We start from the raw sequence: 20,197 nt of genomic DNA, 5'->3' as shown, positions 1-20,197 counted from the left end.
ATGCAATAGGTAGAAATAGGCCTAGGGGCAACACAAACCATATACTCCAAAAGTGGAATGCGAATCACGAACTGACCCCAGGCCTATGGTAGGTTGTAGAGGGTCGCTGGGACTGTGAGAAAACAGTAAGGGTGTCCAAAATACCCAACCCCAAAACCCTGAAAAGTAGAAGTAAAGTTACCCTACTACCCCAGAAAGACAGTATAGTCGAGATAGGGGATTCTGCAAGAACAACAACTGCCAGCAAAACACTGAAGACAGATTCCTGGACCTGAGGACCTGTAAAGGAAGGGGACCAAGTCCAGGAGTCACGCAAGTGTCCGGGGGGGGGGGCAGGAGCCCACTAAAGCCTGGATGAAGGTGCAAAAGGACTGGAAGAAGCCGAAGATTCTGCAACAACGGAAGGTGCCAGGAACTTCTCCTTTGGTCAGAAGATGTCCCACGGCGTGCTGGAGGATGCAGAGTTGTTTCCACTTAGAAAGACCGCAAACAAGCCTTGCTAGCTGCAAGAGTCGCGGTTGAGGATTTTGGGTGCTGCTAAGGCCCAGGAAGGACCAGGATGTCGCCCCTTGGAGGAGGAGACAGAGGGGGCGCTCAGCAACTCAGAGAGCCCCCGCAGAAGCAGGCAGCACCCGCAGAAGTACCGGAACAGGCACTTAGAAGATCTGAGGACAGACGTCGACTCAGTCACAAAGGAGGGTCTCACGACTTCGGAGTCTAACTCAGCGAGTTGGGCAATGCAGGACGGAGTGCTGTGGACCCAGGCTAGGCTGTGCACAAAGGAAGTCTTGGAAAAGTGCACAGAAGCCCGGGCACCTGCAGATCACGCAGTACACAGGATTACTATCTGGCGTGGGGAGGCAAGGACTTACCTCAACCAAATTTGGACAGTAGGGCCACTGGACTGTGGGAGACACTTGGACCCAGCTCCTGTGTTCCAGGGACCACGCTCGTCAGGATGAGAGGGGACCCAGAGGACTGGTGATGCAGACGTTTGGTGCCTGTGTTGGCACGGGGAAGATTCCGTCGACCCACTGGAGATTTCTTCTTGGCTTCCAGTGCAGGGTGAAGGCAGACAGCCCTCAGAGCATGCACCACCAGGAAACAGTCGAGAAAGCCGGCAGGATGAGGTGCTACAATGTTGCTGTTAGTCGTCGTGCTACTTTGTTGCGGTTTTGTAGGCCTCCTGGAGCAGTCAGCAGTCGATCCTTGGCAGAAGTCGAAGAGGGGAGTGCATAGGAACTCTGGTGAGCTCTTGCATTCGTTATCTGAAGAATAGCCCAGAGGAGAGACCCTAAATAGCCCTCAGAGGAGGATTGGCCACTGAGAAAGGTAAGCACCTATCAGGAGGGGTCTCTGACGTCACCTGCTGGCACTGGCCACTCAGAGCTGTCCATTGTGCCCCAACACCTCTGTATCCAAGATGGTAGAGGTCTGAGACACACTGGAGGAGCTCTGGGCACTTCCCCTGGGAGGTGCTTGTCAGGGGAGTGGTCACTCCCCTTTCCTTTGTCCAGTTTCGCACCAGAGCAGGGCTGGGGGATCCTTGAACTGGTGTAGACTGGCTTATGCAGAGAGGGAACCATCTGTGCCCATCAAAGCATTTCCAGAGGCTGGGGGAGGCTACTCCTCCCCAGCCCTTCACACCTATTTCCAAAGGGAGAGGGTGTAACACCCTCTCTCAGAGGAAATTCTTTGTTCTGCCTTCCTGGGACCAGGCTGCCCAGGCCCCAGGGGGGCAGAAACCTGTCAGAGGGGTTGGCAGCAGCTGCAGTGGAGACCCCGGAAAGCAAGTTTGGCAGTACCCGGCTTCTGTGCTAGAGACCCAGGGATGCATGAAATTGTCACCCCTTGGGGTGACAATTCCATGATCTTATACATGTTACATGGCCATGTTCGGAGTTACAATTGTGACGCTACATATAGGTATTGACCTATATGTAGTGCACGCGTGTAATGGTGTCCCCGCACTCACAAAGTCCGGGGAATTTGCCCTGAACAATGTGGGGGCACCTTGGCTAGTGCCAGGGCGCCCACACACTAAGTAACTTGGCAAGTGATGGTTAGACATATAGGTGACTTATAAGTTACTTATGTGCAGTGAAAATGGCTGTGAAATACCGTGGACGTTATTCCACTCAGGCTGCGGTTGCAGTCCTGTGTAAGAATTGTCTGAGCTCCCTATGGGTGGCAAAAGAAATGCTGCAGCCCATAGGGATCTCCTGGAACCGCAATACCCTGGGTACCTAGGTACCATATACAAGGGAATTATAATGGTGTTCCAGTGTGCCAATGAGAATTGGTAAAATTAGTCACTAGCCTGTAGTGACAATTTTAAAAGCAGAGAGAGCATAAACACCGAGGTTCTGGGTAGCAGAGCCTCAGTGATACAGTTAGGCTCCACACAGGGAACACACACAGGGCATACATTAGGAGCACTGGGGTCCTGACTAGCAGGATCCCTGTGACACATAGGCAAAAACAAACATACATACATTGAAAATGGGGGTAACATGCCAGGCAAGATGGTACTTTCCTACAGCTACTACCCTACACTCCCCTAACACCCTTAATTCAGTATTTATTGGAGGTCCTGGCATCAGGAAAGCATATCACTGCTGACCTGAACGACACTCCAGAGATGCAAAAGCCAAGAACTGAACATCAGTGACTGTCACAGAGCCAACCCTGCTAGCTGACATTTACAATTGCTGAAAGACACCTCGTCCTCCAGCTGCTGAACCTTCCAAAAGCACAGGGAGACTGCTAGCCTTCACTCCAGTATAAGGAGATCCAGTGGATCAGCACAGCTGCTTTCCTGCACCTTTTCAGGCACCCAAGAAAGACTGAAAAGGACTCTGGACAGCAGCCCTGCAGCCCCTAGCCAGAACTGAAGTGGACGAATGGTGCCAGCTTGGTCCCCAGCCTCTCCAGAGATCAAGTCCATCGTGGGTTTCCCCACTGCGACCTTCACACTGAAGCCTGCAGCCTCTTTGTGCAGGCCCCCCTCAACCATGACTGCCTCCTGTGATGGCAAGCCGACAGTCCCCTGCACCTCTGTACCCGGTCAGAGGAGAAGAGGACCACAGGTGTCTTTGTGTCCGCTAGGCTCGTGAAACCTGAGCCCACTTGTTGATTCACCCGGACTGGTCCCCCAGTCCATGGCCGCAGCTGGTTCTTTGGGCCCCCCTCTAGCGCTACGCCCCAGACCAAGAAGAAGAGGACCACTGGGGTCCCTACATCCCCAAGCATTGCAAGAATCGAGCTCACTTTGTGGCTCGCCCCTGATTGGGACCCCCAGTCCTAACCTGCAGCCTCTTTTCAACCGGACTGATCCCCATTGACTAGTATTGGTCACCCAACGCTGTACTACACCTCTTCACCTGGTCGCCCCAGTGCTGCCTGCTGTGACCTGTTGGTGTGACCTTGAACCTTGCCCCATACTAAACTTAAGTCAGGAGATTGGTCCTGTAAGTTGCTGTACTCTATCAGTATGCAGTATTTGTTCTTCCTCCATAGGATAAAATTGCAGCTTCCAAGAATTGCCCTGTTGACTTCTCTAAACTATAAGGATTTTTGTTTCAAAATGTACTTGCCTGAACGTATTGATTCTGGTGCCAAAATATAAATAAAGGTACTTGATATTTTTGTTAATTGTTGTGGAGCTCCTTATGGAGTTGTGTGTCTCATTTATTGACTGTGTGTGTATTTGTAAATTTCTCATACTCCTCTCTCATAAGCCTTAGTCTGCTCGACCACACTACTCCCTAAAAGAACACCTTGGGATTGCTAGAGCAAGCCCCTGTCCAGTGGTAAGCGAACCCCTGGATTCTCTCCATAGTATAAATAATTTTGGTATACCATATAAAGAACCAGCTTCTTACACTGTTGTGCACAGCGTCACCATGATTAATAGTGAGGACACATATTGCATAATACAAAGGTGCATATTGATAATGCCTTAAAACAGAGAGCGATTGCACCACTTTATCAGAAATAAATTGTCTTTAATGTAATTGTGGGGCTAAAGTTCTTTCTGTACAAAGTGAATGTGAAGAAATGTAATTTGGGGGCATGATCAATTTTTCAATGACGGGACCTCTATGAGGACTTCTGGTCTCCACCCACGATAAAAGGGGGCTGAGACAATGCCACCTTCTGCTCAGAGTTGGTGGCTCCTTTGAGGATTGTTGAATTGGGTAATACTAACACTTCCTACAATGCTTACTTATGAAGAAGTACAGTAAGAAGCACTATATTTAGAACACTGATGATCATAGCAATGATTATATTTGGTTCTTTTCAGGCTTCGTAAACAAGACCCAGATGAAGAGGATGATCTGTTCAGTAGCTATGAGGGGCCCTCTGAGATGAAGCCTGAGGATTTCACACACATTGGGCCACTCAGAATGTCATTTGACTCCACCACCTTTATGGAATCTGGTAAGGAAACAATCATGACTATTTACTCTATCCCTGTAAAAAATCCTTGACAGCCCCTGCCTTGTTTCCCTGTGGTTGACCCTATTTACACTCTACTCCATACTTCCACCACAGGGCTCGAAAAATCTATTTGACCACTCACTATGGCGAGTCTTATTTGATCAGGTCGAGCTATTTTTAAGGCTTACTCGCCCCTTCTGGCGAGTTGACAAAGAACAGGTGTTCTGTTCAGTTGAAAAGTGAAGGGGCAATAAAAGATGCCTTTAAATCTTGTTCTTATCTCACATTTGCTCTGTGTTGACAGATAGAGGTCAAAAGTCAATTTGTCTTACAATTAATTTTCCTTGACTGCAGAGTACCAGAAATTTGTAAGGTAAACTGTGTGACCTGCTGTTTAGATTATAAAATAAAATATAGTGTCAGTCATTTAAATATTGTGTGTTAGGAAAAACCCAAGTGAACTGTGCAAACATTTCAAAATATATTTCAGTAGTTGTGAAAGCCCATTTTTATATTTCTGTGTGATGAAAACAATATGTTCGATGGCATCTGTCGCTGTAGATACGCATGTTTTGCAATAGCTCGCCATCTGGTGTTGGGCCGGAGTGTTACAAGTTGTTTTTCTTCGAAGAAGTCTTTCGAGTCACGGGACCGAGTGACTCCTCCTTTTGTCTCCATTGCGCATGGGCGTCGACTCCATCTTCGATTGTTTTTTTTCCGCCATCGGGTTCGGACGTGTTCCTGTCGCTCCGAGTTTCGGAACAGAGAATTAGCTAATTTCGGAAGATTTTCGTCGGTATTGTTGCGTTCGGGATCGGCGTACTTAGATTCAACACCGCATCGAAGATCGAAGAGCTCCGGTGCCCTTCGGGGTAGTTTTTCGATCCCCCGTCGGAGCCTGGTCGGCCCGACCGCGTGCTGAAGAACGCCGATGGAACGGACCCCGTTCCATTTCTGCCCCAAATGCCACAATAAATACCCCTATACAGACCAACACTTGGTCTGTAACCTGTGCCTGTCACCTGAGCACAGTGAAGACACCTGTGAGGCCTGTCGTGCGTTCCGGTCCCGAAAGACACTCCGAGACCGTCGAGCCAGAAGACTTCAGATGGCGTCCGCGCCGACAGCCCACCGAGAGTTCGAGGAGCAGGAAGAGGAAGGTACCTTCTCGATCCAAGAATCGGACTCCGAAGGATTCGACGATACACAAACCGTGAGTAAGACGTCGAAAACCACACAAAGGAAGATTTACAAGGCCCAGGGGACGCCACTGCCATCAGGCCATGGCTCCACCCATAAATTCGGTGACCGACCGTCGGCACCGAAAAAGGCCCAAACAGTGCCGAGATCGTCCGACTCCGGTCGAGACACCGGCACGCAGCCTTCTCGGGACCGAGAAAGTGCTGGAGACAAGCCTCGACACCGAGATGCCGGTGTGGACACGGCTCGACGCCGAGACAGCGGCACCGAAGAAGATCGACGCCGAGAGGTTTCGGCCCCGAAAAAGAAAAAAGTCACCTCGGAGCCGAAAAAACACGCAGACAGGGTTTCGGTGCCGAAACAAACTGTAAGCGACCCAGCTTCAGGCTCTTATACAGAAGAGCACTCGCTAACCTCCCAAATGCAAAATCATAGGTTTGAGGAGGAGCTACAATCAACTGATGTGGACCATACGCAAAAGCGTATCTTCATACAGCAGGGGACAGGAAAAATAAGCACCCTTCCCCCCATTAGAAGAAAGAGAAGGTTGGAGTTCCAAACTGAACAGACACCACAGCCAAAAGTGGTGAAAAGAGTTACCCCACCACCCTCTCCTCCGCCCGTGATTAACGTCTCACCAGCACGAACTCCATCACACTCCCCAGCTCACACCACCATAAGCCAGGGTGACCAAGATCAAGACGCATGGGACTTATACGACGCCCCAGTGTCAGATAACAGTCCGGAGGCATACCCTACGAAGCCATCTCCACCAGAAGACAGCACCGCGTATTCTCAAGTGGTGGCTAGAGCAGCACAATTTCACAACGTAAGCCTCCACTCAGAAAAGGTCGAGGATGATTTTTTATTCAACACACTCTCCTCCACCCACAGCTCATACCAAAGCCTGCCTATGCTCCCTGGTATGCTCCGGCACGCGAAAGAAATCTTTAAGGAGCCGGTCAAAAGTAGGGCAATCACACCAAGGGTGGAAAAAAAGTATAAGGCGCCTCCTACAGACCCGGTTTTCATCACTACACAGCTGCCACCAGAACTGTCGTTGTAGGAGCAGCTAGGAAAAGGGCCAACTCTCACACATCTGGAGATGCACCACCCCCAGAAAAAGAAAGCCGCAAGTTCGATGCAGCTGGTAAAAGAGTCGCAGCACAAGCTGCAAACCAGTGGCGCATCGCGAACTCACAGGCACTACTTGCGCGCTATGACAGAGCCCACTGGGACGAGATGCAACATCTCATTGAACATCTGCCCAAGGACTTCCAAAATAGGGCAAAACAAGTGGTTGAGGAGGGACAGACCATTTCCAACAACCAGATCCGCTCCTCCATGGACGCTGCAGATACAGCTGCACGGACAATTAATACATCTGTAACTATCAGAAGGCATGCATGGCTCCGAACGTCTGGATTTAAACCAGAGATTCAACAAGCAGTTCTCAATATGCCTTTTAATGAAAAAGAACTGTTCGGTCCAGAAGTGGACACAGCGATTGAGAAACTCAAAAAAGATACGGACACTGCCAAAGCCATGGGCGCACTCTACTCCCCGCAGAGCAGAGGGAATTACAGCACATTCCGTAAAACACCCTTTCGAGGGGGGTTTCGGGGTCAGAGCACACAAGCCAGCACCTCACAAGCAACACCGTCCAGTTACCAGGGACAGTATAGAGGAGGTTTTCGGGGACAATATAGAGGAGGGCAATTCCCTAGAAATAGAGGAAGATTTCAGAGCCCCAAAACCCCTACTACTAAACAGTGACTCACATGTCACTCACCCCCTCCACACAACACCAGTGGGGGGAAGAATAAGTCATTATTACAAAGCATGGGAGGAAATCACTACAGACACTTGGGTTCTAGCAATTATCCAACATGGTTATTGCATAGAATTTCTACAATTCCCTCCAAACATACCACCAAAAGCACAAAATTTGACAACACACCATTCCAATCTCCTGGAGATAGAAGTGCAGGCACTATTGCAAAAGAATGCAATCGAATTAGTGCCAAACACACAAATAAACACAGGAGTTTACTCACTGTACTTTCTGATACCAAAGAAGGACAAAACGCTGAGACCAATCCTAGACCTCAGAGTAGTGAACACTTTCATCAAATCAGACCACTTTCACATGGTCACACTACAAGAAGTATTGCCATTGCTAAAACTACACGACTACATGGCAACTTTAGACCTCAAGGATGCTTATTTCCATATACCAATACACCCATCGCACAGGAAATACCTAAGGTTTGTATTCAAAGGAATACATTACCAATTCAAGGTACTGCCTTTCGGATTAACAACCGCACCAAGAGTCTTTACCAAATGTCTAGCGGTAGTCGCTGCACACATAAGAAGGCAGCAAATACATGTGTTCCCATATCTAGACGACTGGCTAATCAAGGCCCATTCGTTAATACAGTGCTCAAATCACACAAATCATATCATACAAACCCTCTTCAAACTAGGGTTCACCGTCAATTTCACAAAATCCAAAATTCTGCCGCGCAAGGTACAACAATACCTGGGAGCCATAATAGACACATCAAAAGGAGTAGCCACTCCAAGTCCACAAAGAATTCAAAATTTCAACACCATCATACAACGCATGTATCCAACACAAAGGATACACGCAAAGATGGTACTACAACTCCTAGGCATGATGTCTTCATGCATAGCCATTGTCCCAAACGCAAGACTGCACATGAGGCCCTTACAACAGTGCCTAGCATCACAGTGGTCTCAAGCACAGGGTCATCTTCTAGATCTGGTGTTAATAGACCGCCAAACTTACCTCTCGCTTCTGTGGTGGAACAACATAAATTTAAACAAAGGGCGGCCTTTCCAAGACCCAGTGCCACAATACGTAATAACAACAGATGCTTCCATGACAGGGTGGGGAGCACACCTCGATCAACACAGCATACAAGGACAATGGAACGTATATCAAACAACACTGCATATAAATCACCTAGAACTTCTAGCAGTTTTTCAAGCACTAAAAGCTTTCCAACCAATAATAGTTCACAAATACATTCTCGTCAAAACAGACAACATGACAACAATGTATTATCTAAACAAGCAAGGGGGGACGCACTCCACGCAGTTAAGCCTGCTAGCACAAAAGATTTGGCGTTGGGCAATTCACAACCAAATTCGCCTAATAGCACAATTTATACCAGGGATCCAAAATCATCTCGCAGACAATCTCTCTCGAGATCACCAACAGGTCCACGAATGGGAAATTCACCCCCAAATTCTGAACACTTATTTCAAACTCTGGGGAACACCTCAGATAGACTTGTTTGCGACAAGGGAGAACGCAAAATGCCAAAACTTCGCATCCAGATACCCACACAAACAGTCCCAAGGCAATGCCCTATGGATGAACTGGTCAGGGATATTTGCTTACGCTTTTCCTCCTCTCCCTCTCCTTCCTTACCTGGTAAACAAACTCAGTCAAAAAAAAATCAAACTCATATTGATAGCACCAACTTGGGCAAGGCAACCCTGGTACACAACGCTGCTAGACCTATCAGTAGTACCCTGCATCAAATTGCCCAACAGGCCAGATCTGTTGACACAGCACAACCAAAAGATCAGACACCCAGATCCAGCATCGCTGAATCTAGCAATCTGGCTCCTGAAATCCTAGAATTCGGGCACTTACAACTTACCCAAGAATGTATGGAAGTCATAAAACAAGCCAGAAGGCCATCCACCAGGCACTGCTATGCAAGTAAATGGAAGAGGTTTGTTTGCTACTGCCATATTAATCAAATACAACCATTACACACAACTCCAGAACAGGTAGTGGGTTACTTGCTTCACTTACAAAAATCTAACCTGGCTTTCTCTTCCATTAAAATACACCTTGCAGCAATATCTGCATACCTGCAGACTACCTATTCAACTTCCCTATATAAGATACCAGTTATTAAAGCATTTATGGAGGGCCTTAGGAGAATTATACCACCAAGAACACCACCTGTTCCTTCATGGAACCTAAATGTTGTCCTAACTAGACTTATGTGTCCACCTTTTGAACCCATGCACTCCTGCGACATACAGTTCCTAACCTGGAAGGTGGCATTTCTCATCACCATGACTTCCCTAAGAAGAGTAAGCGAGATTCAGGCGTTTACAATACAGGAACCTTTTATACAACTACACAAGAATAAGGTCGTCCTAAGGACCAATCCTAAATTTTTGCCAAAGGTTATTTCACCGTTCCATCTAAATCAAACAGTGGAACTTCCAGTGTTCTTTCCACAGCCAGATACCGTAGCTGAAAGGGCACTACATACATTAGATGTCAAAAGAGCATTGATGTATTACATTGACAGAACAAAAAACATCAGAAAGACTAAACAACTATTTATTGCATTTCAAAAACCTCATGCAGGAAACCCAATATCAAAACAAGGTATAGCCAGATGGATAGTTAAATGCATCCAAATCTGCTACCTTAAAGCTAAACGACAGCTGCCCATTACACCAAGGGCACACTCAACCAGAAAAAAGGGTGCTACCATGGCCTTTCTAGGAAACATCCCAATGCAAGAAATATGTAAGGCAGCCACATGGTCTACGCCTCACACATTCACCAAGCACTACTGTGTAGACGTGTTATCCGCACAACAAGCCACAGTAGGTCAAGCCGTATTAAGAACATTGTTTCAGACTACTTCCACTCCTACAGGCTGATCCACCGCTTTTGGGGAGATAACTGCTTACTAGTCTATGCAAAACATGCGTATCTACAGCGACAGATGCCATCGAACTGAAAATGTCACTTACCCAGTGTACATCTGTTCGTTGCATCAGTCGCAGTAGATTCGCATGTGCCCACCCGCCTCCCCGGGAGCCTGTAGCAGTTTGGAAGTTACCTTCAATTATTTATATATGTATCATCTCAACCTTAAATAGGTGCATACTTAGTCACTCCATTGCATGGGCACTATTACTACAATTCAACTCCTACCTCACCCTCTGCGGGGAAAAACAATCGAAGATGGAGTCGACGCCCATGCGCAATGGAGACAAAAGGAGGAGTCACTCGGTCCCGTGACTCGAAAGACTTCTTCGAAGAAAAACAACTTGTAACACTCCGGCCCAACACCAGATGGCGAGCTATTGCAAAACATGCGAATCTACTGCGACTGATGCCACGAACAGATGTACACTGGGTAAGTGACATTTTCATTTAGTTGGATAAAAACAAATCAGAATACTTTACTTGTTGATGTGCAAAGGATATGTTTTTTCTGAAACCCAGTTTTCACAGATTGTTAATACACTATGGGCCATATGTATGAACACATTTTTCCATAGACACAAAATGGGTAAAACAGTTTGATACATCTGGCCCTTTATATATTTTTTATCAGTAAAGCTTCAAGATAGCGGAGAGGTTTTTGGACATTTCTTGGAAATGTGCTGTGTGTAGATGACAATATGCTACCACATCATAGTTTAGTAATACATTTATTACAATAGAGTGTTTAAACAAACTGAGAAACACTCCTGCCCTGATGGCAATGCAGTTAGTAAACTAAAAAGAAGTCATGGGTTCCCTATATGTGGGCTAGATTCTTGTGATGCATACAGCAAACTTTAGTCTACTTAATCAAACAAAAGAGTTTTTTTGTTCTGCAGAAATGCTGAGCTCACATATTTGAAGTTGCAATCACATGTGAGAATGAAGAAAAAGGCGAGACTGTAAACTATTTGCCTAGGATCGCAACATTTCAGACCCGTTTAGGGGTCAAGTACATTACAGTTAGGTCGAGTAGATTATTTAAGTTACTTGACCAACAGGTCTAGTAAAATTTTTATGATTTTTCAAGGCCTGCACCATCTTCCCTCAGTCAGCCTTTCTCATAATCTGATTTGATGGACTTGTAGAGAAAGTTAGTTTGTTATTAGAGGAGACTGCTTTGGAGGTCTGTACTTTGGGTGTGGGCATAAAATGCCCATCTGTGCATATTCTTCCTTAGGTGGCTATGTCCTAGAGTATATGAGCCTACAGTTCAAGTTTGGTGGCCAGTCTTGCAGAGGCTGAGCTCCCTATTAGATCTAACTCTGATCTTGGTGATCCATCTTTGGAGGGATGTGGTACCTGTCACTTTGGACTGACGCTTAGATGGTCTTGGCCTGGAGTGGTGAGTATGCTGTACTTCAGCACAGACTCCTGTTTTTGTTGTCCAGGCTTAAAGGATGTGAGCTGCTGGTCAGGGCTGACTCAGATTTGTGTGGTTAGTGTTGCAGGGTGGTTAGTCCGTCTTACTGCAGACCCTGGTTTGAGTAGTGTTTGAATCTTTTTGGGAGTCCCTCAGCAGGCAGGGTTACTGGGCTCATTTGCATGAATCTGAGATTTGCGTCCCTGTGTATAACCCTACTATTGGGCTCGACTATGATCACCAGGTACACCCTTTCAGCACTTAACTCTCAGGTCAGGGTAGTGAAGTTGAGCAGTCCGAGGCTTACTCAGGAAGGTGGTATGGGGTTAGAGACTCATCACTCGAAAAGCATTGAATAGCCATTAACAAATCATTGTTCAGAACTTTGCTTTTAGGAAAGAAAAGTATTTTAACACGATTAACACATCTAAAACTATACTGACATAATCCATAGTGGGCATTTTCAGGGCTTCTAATGGGAGCAGTGCCCATAACCGTTACTGGGACAGAACAATGCTAACTGTGTAGTGGAACCCTGGGGCAGAGGAATCTTTGGGGGTGCCCCAGCTGGTTGTTAGGGAGGTCAAAATGCACTCATGCCTGAGACCCAAATACTTTCTCTTGCCTCTTCCCAGTTTGTATGTTAATTCAATGTTACTGTACTTTTATTGGTCTGATGTATGTCCTTGCTGGGGCAGGGTGTACCTCCTGTTCAGAGTGTCAGCATGAGCAATACGTCCAGTGGTGTGTTTGTGATACAGACCATCAAGCAGAGGTATTACTTTTGCCAGTATGGTCCAGCTGATGTGCTGGATCACAAATGGCAGCCCCAGTACCAGTGAAGAGCAGGCTGCAGGGTGCTCTCATTCTGATGGTCTTGTGGCTTGGGTTCTTCTTCATCGTGCCAAGTCACAACCCACCACTCACGCAAGCTAGATAGCCACCTTTGCGACAGTGACAGTGCCTTCCACAAGGTACAATCTCTTCACTGTGCATGGAAGTTTGTTCTTATGATTTGACCATGCCGGTCCGTCAGCTTCTGCTAACACTGGCATGCTTAGTGGTGCCTGGGATGATTTTCTTTAGAATTGCTTGGATGAGCTCTTCCTCTAACAACTTCTAACTTAGTTGTCATTGTGGCTTCTCTGATGGGAATATGTCCAAGTCCTGACCCCATACCACTGGGATGCAGGTCTGTTCCGTTATCTCAGCGACAGCTTTGAGCCGTTTCACCAAGCTCCATCATGGCATTCACAGAAGTTGGTCAGCTCTATCTTTGAGCAGAGTCTAGACAACCACTCCTGACAGACATATTGAATTTACCAATGGCTACTTGTCCCAAACCTCCCAAGTCTTCCAGACTTGAAATGAGTACAGGGCAGGGTCCTAGGCCACACCAACAGGTCACCCTGGGACAGCTGGGAGCAGTGGTGCAGTATATTTGGGGACATAGGGACACATGTGGCCCGGTTGTCCTCAGTCCAGGTGCAGAGGTGTTGTGGACCTTCGGGTTTCCGTCACCGGAAGCGGTTACAGGAGAGGGGGGCCTGCAGAAAGAGGCTGCAAGCATGGACTGGCGATCCATTCCAGCTGAACCAACAAGTTGGCTCAGGTCTCATGAGGCTCGGGAAGTAGGGACACCTTTGGCTCTCTCCTCCTCGGTCTGAGGCAGCGAGGTGCAGTGGACCTTTGGGTTTCCATCACCAGAGGTGGTCACGGGATGGGGGCCTTCAGAAAGAGGCTGCAGATGTTTCTGTGAAAGTCACAGTGGAGAGATCCATGATGGACTTCATCTTTGGAGGGACTGGGGACTATGCTGACACCATTGGCCTACTTCAACTCGGGCTAGGGGGCACGGGTGCAGTGGTGCTATCCAACATCTGGTTTTGCCAGTCTGGAGTCCCCGCAGGGTTTCTCGAGTTGCCAGGCGAAGGCTGGCAGTCCTCCGGGTCATTTTAAAGCACACGCAGGTACAGGATGAGGTGTCTTTGTCGCAATTATCGAAGTCAGCTGGCAGGGTTGGCGCAGAGTCACTCAGCCGAGTCGGTCACTGGTTCTTCAGTTCTTGCTTTTTCATCTCTGTAGTATCCTTCTTCTTTCTGGCCAGGTGGCTCCCCTAAATATTGAATATAGGTGTGCTAGAGGACTATAGAGTAGAGGCCAATGGGCTACTTACCCCTTGGGGTCACTACACCCCCTATAAAACCACTTCCTGTGGGGAGTGAGCATAACCCTGTCCCAAAGTTCCTAGTTCTGCCATCACCAAGATGGCAGACTTTCAGATTTTGTGTCCACAACAGGCAGCTCACTTTGGGGATGGAACAGACCTGAGGAGTAGGGACACCTTTCTGACTACAAATGTTCCCACCTGTCCAGATGCAAAGTGGGCCCTGGGTGAGGGGGGTTAGCATATCCTCCTCTGAGGGAAGCCAGATCTACATACCCAGCTGTTTGAACCCCCACTGCCTAAGAATGCAGATTGGCAGGTCGTCCTGTTGGGAGGGGTGTGGTAACACCCCTGCCAGAGCAGGCTTTATTCCTGATCACCGAGAGTGGAGGCTCTCACCCTTGGAGGGGTCAGAAACATGTTGGTTGATAGAAAGCTGGGCAGTACACCAGCAGTTAGTATGTTTTTCAGGAGGCACCTCTAAGGTGCCCTTTGGGTGCATGTATTAATAAATGCATCACTGTAATCAGTGAGGTTTATTAATACTAGATGTTTGATACCAAATATCCCTAGTTTCAGTGAAGCCAACATGTAGCTGGGGAACTCATATTGACCAGTGTTCAGCACATGTACTTAAAATGGCTTCTCTGGTCACTTACTATGTCTACGAATCGACAAACACATAGCAGGGGCATATCTTTTCTTGCTGATATGCCCACATGTAATATAATGCAACCTGCCTTAAGTCTATAGGATTCCTGCTGTTGTGCTGACTTACACATATTGCATGCATTGTTAGTGGGCATACCATGTGTGTTTTCATTTTAGCTGTACCCAGACACTCAGCCTGCAATGGCAGTCTGCATGAGTTAGTTGCTGGGTCCCTGAGGGTGGCACACTACATGCTTCGTCCCTTGGGGACCCTTCTTGGTACCCTTGCCCTAGGTACCTCGGGTACTATTTACTCTGAACAGACATGGGTGTTGCCAGTTGGGGAACAATTGTACAGTTTTAGGGAAAGAGATGTGGTACTGGGGACCTGGTTAGCAGGAACCCAGTGCACTTTGTCAAAGTTTCATCAAATAACAGGCAAAAAGTGGGAGTGACGATGTCAAAAAGGGGCACCTTCTTATGCCCCCGCACCTCCCCACCCTCCCCAAACAAAAGAGCACTAACCGTTCCCAAGAGAGTCCTCATCCGCTAAGTGGGTGGAAAAACCTGGAAAGGCCACCAGACTTGGCATGGTCAGTCCCAGGACTGTTCTCCACTGTGAAGTCCACTCCCTGTAGGGAGATGGACAACGTCAACAGTTTGGGGTTTTCACCTTTCGCTTGCTTCTGCCTTCTGAGAGGCCTGTAGTCAGTTTGAACAAGGAAGTGAGAACCAAACGGGTATGGTCTCAGCTTCTTCAGGGACCAGACCACAGCAAAGGCTTCCTTCTGAATGTCACTCAAGCACTGCTCTCTGGGGAGTAACCTCCTGCTAATGAAAGCAACAGGTCGTTCGTGGCCACCTTTAATGGTTTGGGATAGGACAGTTCTAATCTCATGTTCAGAGGCATCTGTCTAAGTCACTATGCTTAGAATATTACAGCCCTTTCATAACGGGTGCTGAGCACATCGCCTCCTTCAGAGTGTCAAAAGCCTTTTGACAGCTCACTGTCCAGTTTACCTTCTTTGGCATTTTCCTAGAGGTCAGTTCTGTGAGGGGGCACAATGGTACCCTTCCTGTTCACTAACCTCCTGTAGTACTCAGTCAAGACAAGGAATGTCCTGACTTGAGTCCTAGTGGTTGGAGCTACCCAGTCCATAATTGTCCGGATCTTGGGTTGAAGGGGTTGAATGTGGCATCCACCCACAAGGTGGCCCAAGTATACAACCGGCAGTATAAGGAGTCTGCTTCCGCCAGGGTTTCTGCGGCAGTAGCACCTCCACGAAAACCCTGGCAGAAAGGCTGCCAGCGACAGGAAATTCCTTTCCTGTCGCAGGGCAGATGACTCTCTCAACCCCGCCTGCAAATACAATACACCCCACCCCGCCTTCTGTGACAACAGCCCCCCCTTCCATGACAGCACCCACCGTCCCCCCCCCCCCCTTCGTGACGGCACCTCTCTCCCCCACCCTAACCTCCATGCATACGCGCACACACACCCAGACGCATCCCACATACACGCATTCGCCAACACGCATATATACGCGCATTGACTCGCACCAAAACACACATTCACACAAACATTCCAACATGCACTCACTTCAGCAATCACACCCGCATTCAAACATGCATACACACTAACACTTAGACACACATTGACACACACCCTGACCCCCGCAACCCTCTCCACCCTCTCACCCCCTCATCCCTTTCCCCTGTCAGACGATCAACTTACCTTGTCCAGTGAGGCGGACGTCCGCCAGGGAACTGGAGCTGGCGCTTCCACCGCCGGCAGCGCCCGACCATCAGGACACCGCCACGCCGTATTACTGCTCGTAATACGGCAGGCGTAGTCCTTTTGGCGTGGCAGCGCCTCTGAGCCGCTGACAGCCAGAATAACTGCTGAAGGATTTCCACCCAAATTGTGGTGAAAATCCTTCAGTACTCCTAATATGGCAGTCGAAAGACCACCAGCACTGGCGTTCTTCTGTGCCCACGGCTTTGGCAGTCTGTGTAAAAGACCACCAAAGTCATATTGAGGGCCATAGTGTCTTGACTGATAAGTCAACAAAATCTGCCCTGGTTTGACTAGAGGTTTTTCGACTCTGTCTGAACCTGATCCTGTACGCCTCAGTGGTGAGTCAAAAGCCCTCAATAAGGGTATCCTTCGTCCAGTCATAGTACTCAGCATCTGCATCATTCAGTGTCAGGAGCCTATCTCTACACTTTCCTGAAAAACTCTGAGTAGAGAGCTTCCTCATTTTATATGCCCTGTTCATGGCTGTAAACCACTTGATAATATCACCTTCAGTATATTTGGCGACAATCCCTTTGTGGATCTTAGGGTCAAAAGCTTTTTTGTTTCTACCTTTTGAATTTGCTGCCACCAGGTATGGGTTCTAGGCCCATCTCAGCTCTTTCCTTTTCTGTAGCTAAGAATTTAGCCTCTAATTCTATCCTCTTAGCTAGTTTCTACAGATCAGCATCTTCACTATCTGCATCATCTGGAGTACTGTCAGAACTGCTCCCAGTGGTGTTACTGTCAGTAGGGCAGTTGATGGAATCATCATCCTCCTCAACATCCTTTTCCCCATTGGGGGTTTATTTCTCTGCCATGACTCTTACCATTTTCTGCCAGCAGCTGCTGCAGATGTGCTTTAGTGGGTTTATGCCCCATGGCAACTTTCCATGCTTGGCAGAGGGCTGTAAGTTGGAGCAACTTAAGGTTTTTGTAGGGTGCCTGATTGAGCTCCTGGGATGGACCTGCTGCTTCAGTCATGGTTTTTAAAGTAGTTGGGACCTTATTAGAACTAAAAAAAAAACTAAAAAAAAACTTAAAAAAAAACTTTCTACTTCTAAAAAGGCCTAACTGACTAAAGTATTTAAAAATTCTAAACAGTTTAGACAGTGGGCCTTAGACAAGGCCCTAACAGTTCATTTTAAACAATTTTGAAAAATGTAATATCATCACCGTCACAGCAAACTGGGCTTCTTTGCAGATGCCACCACTTTTCTGCCCCCATTTGAACTGCTAGATGCTGGTTTTTGGACTCTGTTAGTGTACTGAGGCTTGCTAACCAGGCCCAGTACCAATGCTCTTTCCCTTAAAATGGTATGTCAAATTGCATTGGCCAATTGACAAGCACCTTATGCCCTGGGTAAGTCCTCAGTAAATGGTACCCAGGGCAAGGGTGGTAAAGGGATACCAGGGGTGCGGCACTGATTGTGCCACTCTGAGTAGCACGAGCAGCCTGCTGCTTGAGTGAGATTCTGCCAACACCAGGTGCAGGCAGTCCCTTTTACTGACCATGGACAGGCCAGTCACCCCTAAGACAGGCCTCCTCTCGCCCAGGTGGCAGGGTGCACTGTTCCATGAGTGAGGGCATGTGTGCAGGAACATATATGCCTCCATACTGGCATCAAAAATGCGATGCCGGACCGAGTAACCGGCGGTCCATTAGTTAACGTGGGCTGGCATCTGACCACTGCTCAGATGTCCAGCTCTGCAATTGCCCAGCCAAATCCTGTCGTGTTTGGTATCAAACACTGTGCTTATTAACCCTGAACATGATGTCCATGTTTAGGATTAAAAAGCAGATGCTCAGGTGGCACCCTTCGAGGTTGCCCATCCAAGTGCCTGGAGCCCTGTACTGTTTTGACAGGTTCTCCCGAGCTGCTACCACCACAGACGAGAGTCTGACCTCCTGCCGGTGGTGCTAGCAACTTGGCAGGACATAGGACAAAGGGCCCAGGCAGGAAGGAGGTCAGACCTCCTCCTTCCCAGACTGGCTAGTGAGATTATGATCAAGGCGGTGAGCCCCAAAGGCTTCCCCTGCCTTTGTGCTGAGAGCGCCCCCCCCCAATTGAGGACAGACAATTCTGTCCTGCCTGGCCGGGCAGGCGGGAAATGAGCCATGCAGGAGGCGTGTACCCCCTCAAACTAGCCACACCTCTGAGATTGGCTTGGGTTCTGCACAGCCAAGGAAGGGTTCCACCATCTTGGCTGGCCCTAAGAATAGTGGGTTCTGGGTAGAAAGTGGTGTACTCCCCACGGGTAGTCGTCACTGCAGGGTCGGATTAGCGACAGGGACAGTAGCCCATTGGCCACTGTCCCTTAAAAGCCCCCTAAACCAGGATTTAAGGGCTCCCCTGGCATCAGAACTTAAGTCTTACCTGGAAAAGAAGAAAGAAGCACAAAGAGATGTCTGCACCAATAACAGGACCTGGACCCCAGGCCCAGGCGAAGAAGAGGACACAGAGTGACCTTAGGGGACCAGTACTGGAACTGAGTGCCCGACGTGTGCTGGAGGTGAAAACTCGTTGGTCCTGACCAGTGGGACCCTCGTGGACACCAAAACTACAAGACTCCCTTAACTGGTGACACCAACCCCCTGTAAATTGCAGGAGTAAAGAAGGTCCGAGATCGAAGAACTATGACCAGATGGGCTCTGAGTGCCTGAGACCAAAGAAACTTGGTGTCCAACATCTAAGGAGTATGAGTGAGGCCTGTGCCAAGTTCTTTTTTTTTTTTAAGGCCTTTTCTGCCCCCCCCCCCGGGGGAAACAAACCTCTAGGCACCAGGGATCATGTTTTTTTTTTTTTTTTTATAGATGTGGGGAGCGACCCCTTAGGCAAGGGTCGCTCCCCTAGGGGGCAGATTACATTTAGGCCATTTAGGCCTATTTTTATGAGGCCAATCTGCCCCCAAGGGGGACAGAATCACTAGACACCAAGGAGTTTTTTTTTTCTTCGTGAATTTCACGCAAGGGGAGCGGCCCCTTAGGCAAGGGTCGTTTCCCTGGGGGGCAAATTTATTTTAGGCCATTTCTGCCCCCTTGGGGGGCAGATCAGCCTATTTTAATTAGGCCGATCTGCCCCCAAGGGGGGCAGAAACCACTAGGCACTGGGGATTTTTTTGTTGTTTTTTTTGTTTTACAGATGGTGAGCTACCCCTTAGGCAAGGGTCGCTCCCCTGGAGGGGCAAATTGTATTTAGGTCAATCTGCCCCCAAAGGGGGCAGAAACAACTAGGCACCGGGGATCTTTTTTTTTTGCGCCAATGTCACGCATGGGGAGCGTCCCTGTAGGCAAGGGTCGCTCCCCAGGGGGGTTGGGGGGGGCATATTTATTTTAGGCCTTTTCTGCCCCCCCTGGGGCTGGCTGAGCTAGGGGCACTTTGTAAAAAAAACACCTCTGTTTTCTGTGAAAAAATGTGACGTGTCCACGTTGTGTTTTGGGACATTTCCTTTCGTGGGCGCTAGGCCTACCCACTCAAGTGAGGTTATTGCCCCTTGTCTTTCTCTAAATTTTTTCCTTCCAAATATAAGAGAGTGTGTAAAAAAGACGTCTATTTGAAAAATGCCCTGTAATTCACATGCTAGTATGGGCACCCCAGAATTCAGAGATGTGCAAATAACCACTGCTCCTCAACACCTTATCTTGTGCCCATTTTGGAAATACAAAGGTTTTCTTGATAGCTATTTTTCACTCTTTATATTTCAGCAAATGAATTGCTGTATACCCGGTATAGAATG

General features: G+C 48.1%; 1 protein-coding gene across 6 annotated transcripts in view; it reads left to right on the top strand.

Moving 5' to 3' along the window:
• The window catches only part of CABIN1 (calcineurin binding protein 1), a 1,028,293-nt gene that overhangs the window by 160,385 nt on the left and 847,711 nt on the right, over positions 1-20,197 (top strand). For all 6 annotated transcript variants that reach the window (XM_069215153.1, XM_069215155.1, XM_069215154.1 and 3 more), the window contains exon 11: positions 4,307-4,443. In XM_069215153.1, the coding sequence (XP_069071254.1) occupies positions 4,307-4,443 (137 nt within the window). The remainder of the gene's footprint in view (positions 1-4,306; positions 4,444-20,197) is intronic.

The sequence above is a fragment of the Pleurodeles waltl genome, chromosome 11 (genome assembly GCF_031143425.1).
Source record: "Pleurodeles waltl isolate 20211129_DDA chromosome 11, aPleWal1.hap1.20221129, whole genome shotgun sequence".
Classification (NCBI taxonomy): Eukaryota; Metazoa; Chordata; class Amphibia; order Caudata; family Salamandridae; genus Pleurodeles; species Pleurodeles waltl.
The sequence above is the reverse complement of the archived record's forward strand: the minus strand, read 5'-3'. Positions and strand labels throughout refer to the sequence as shown.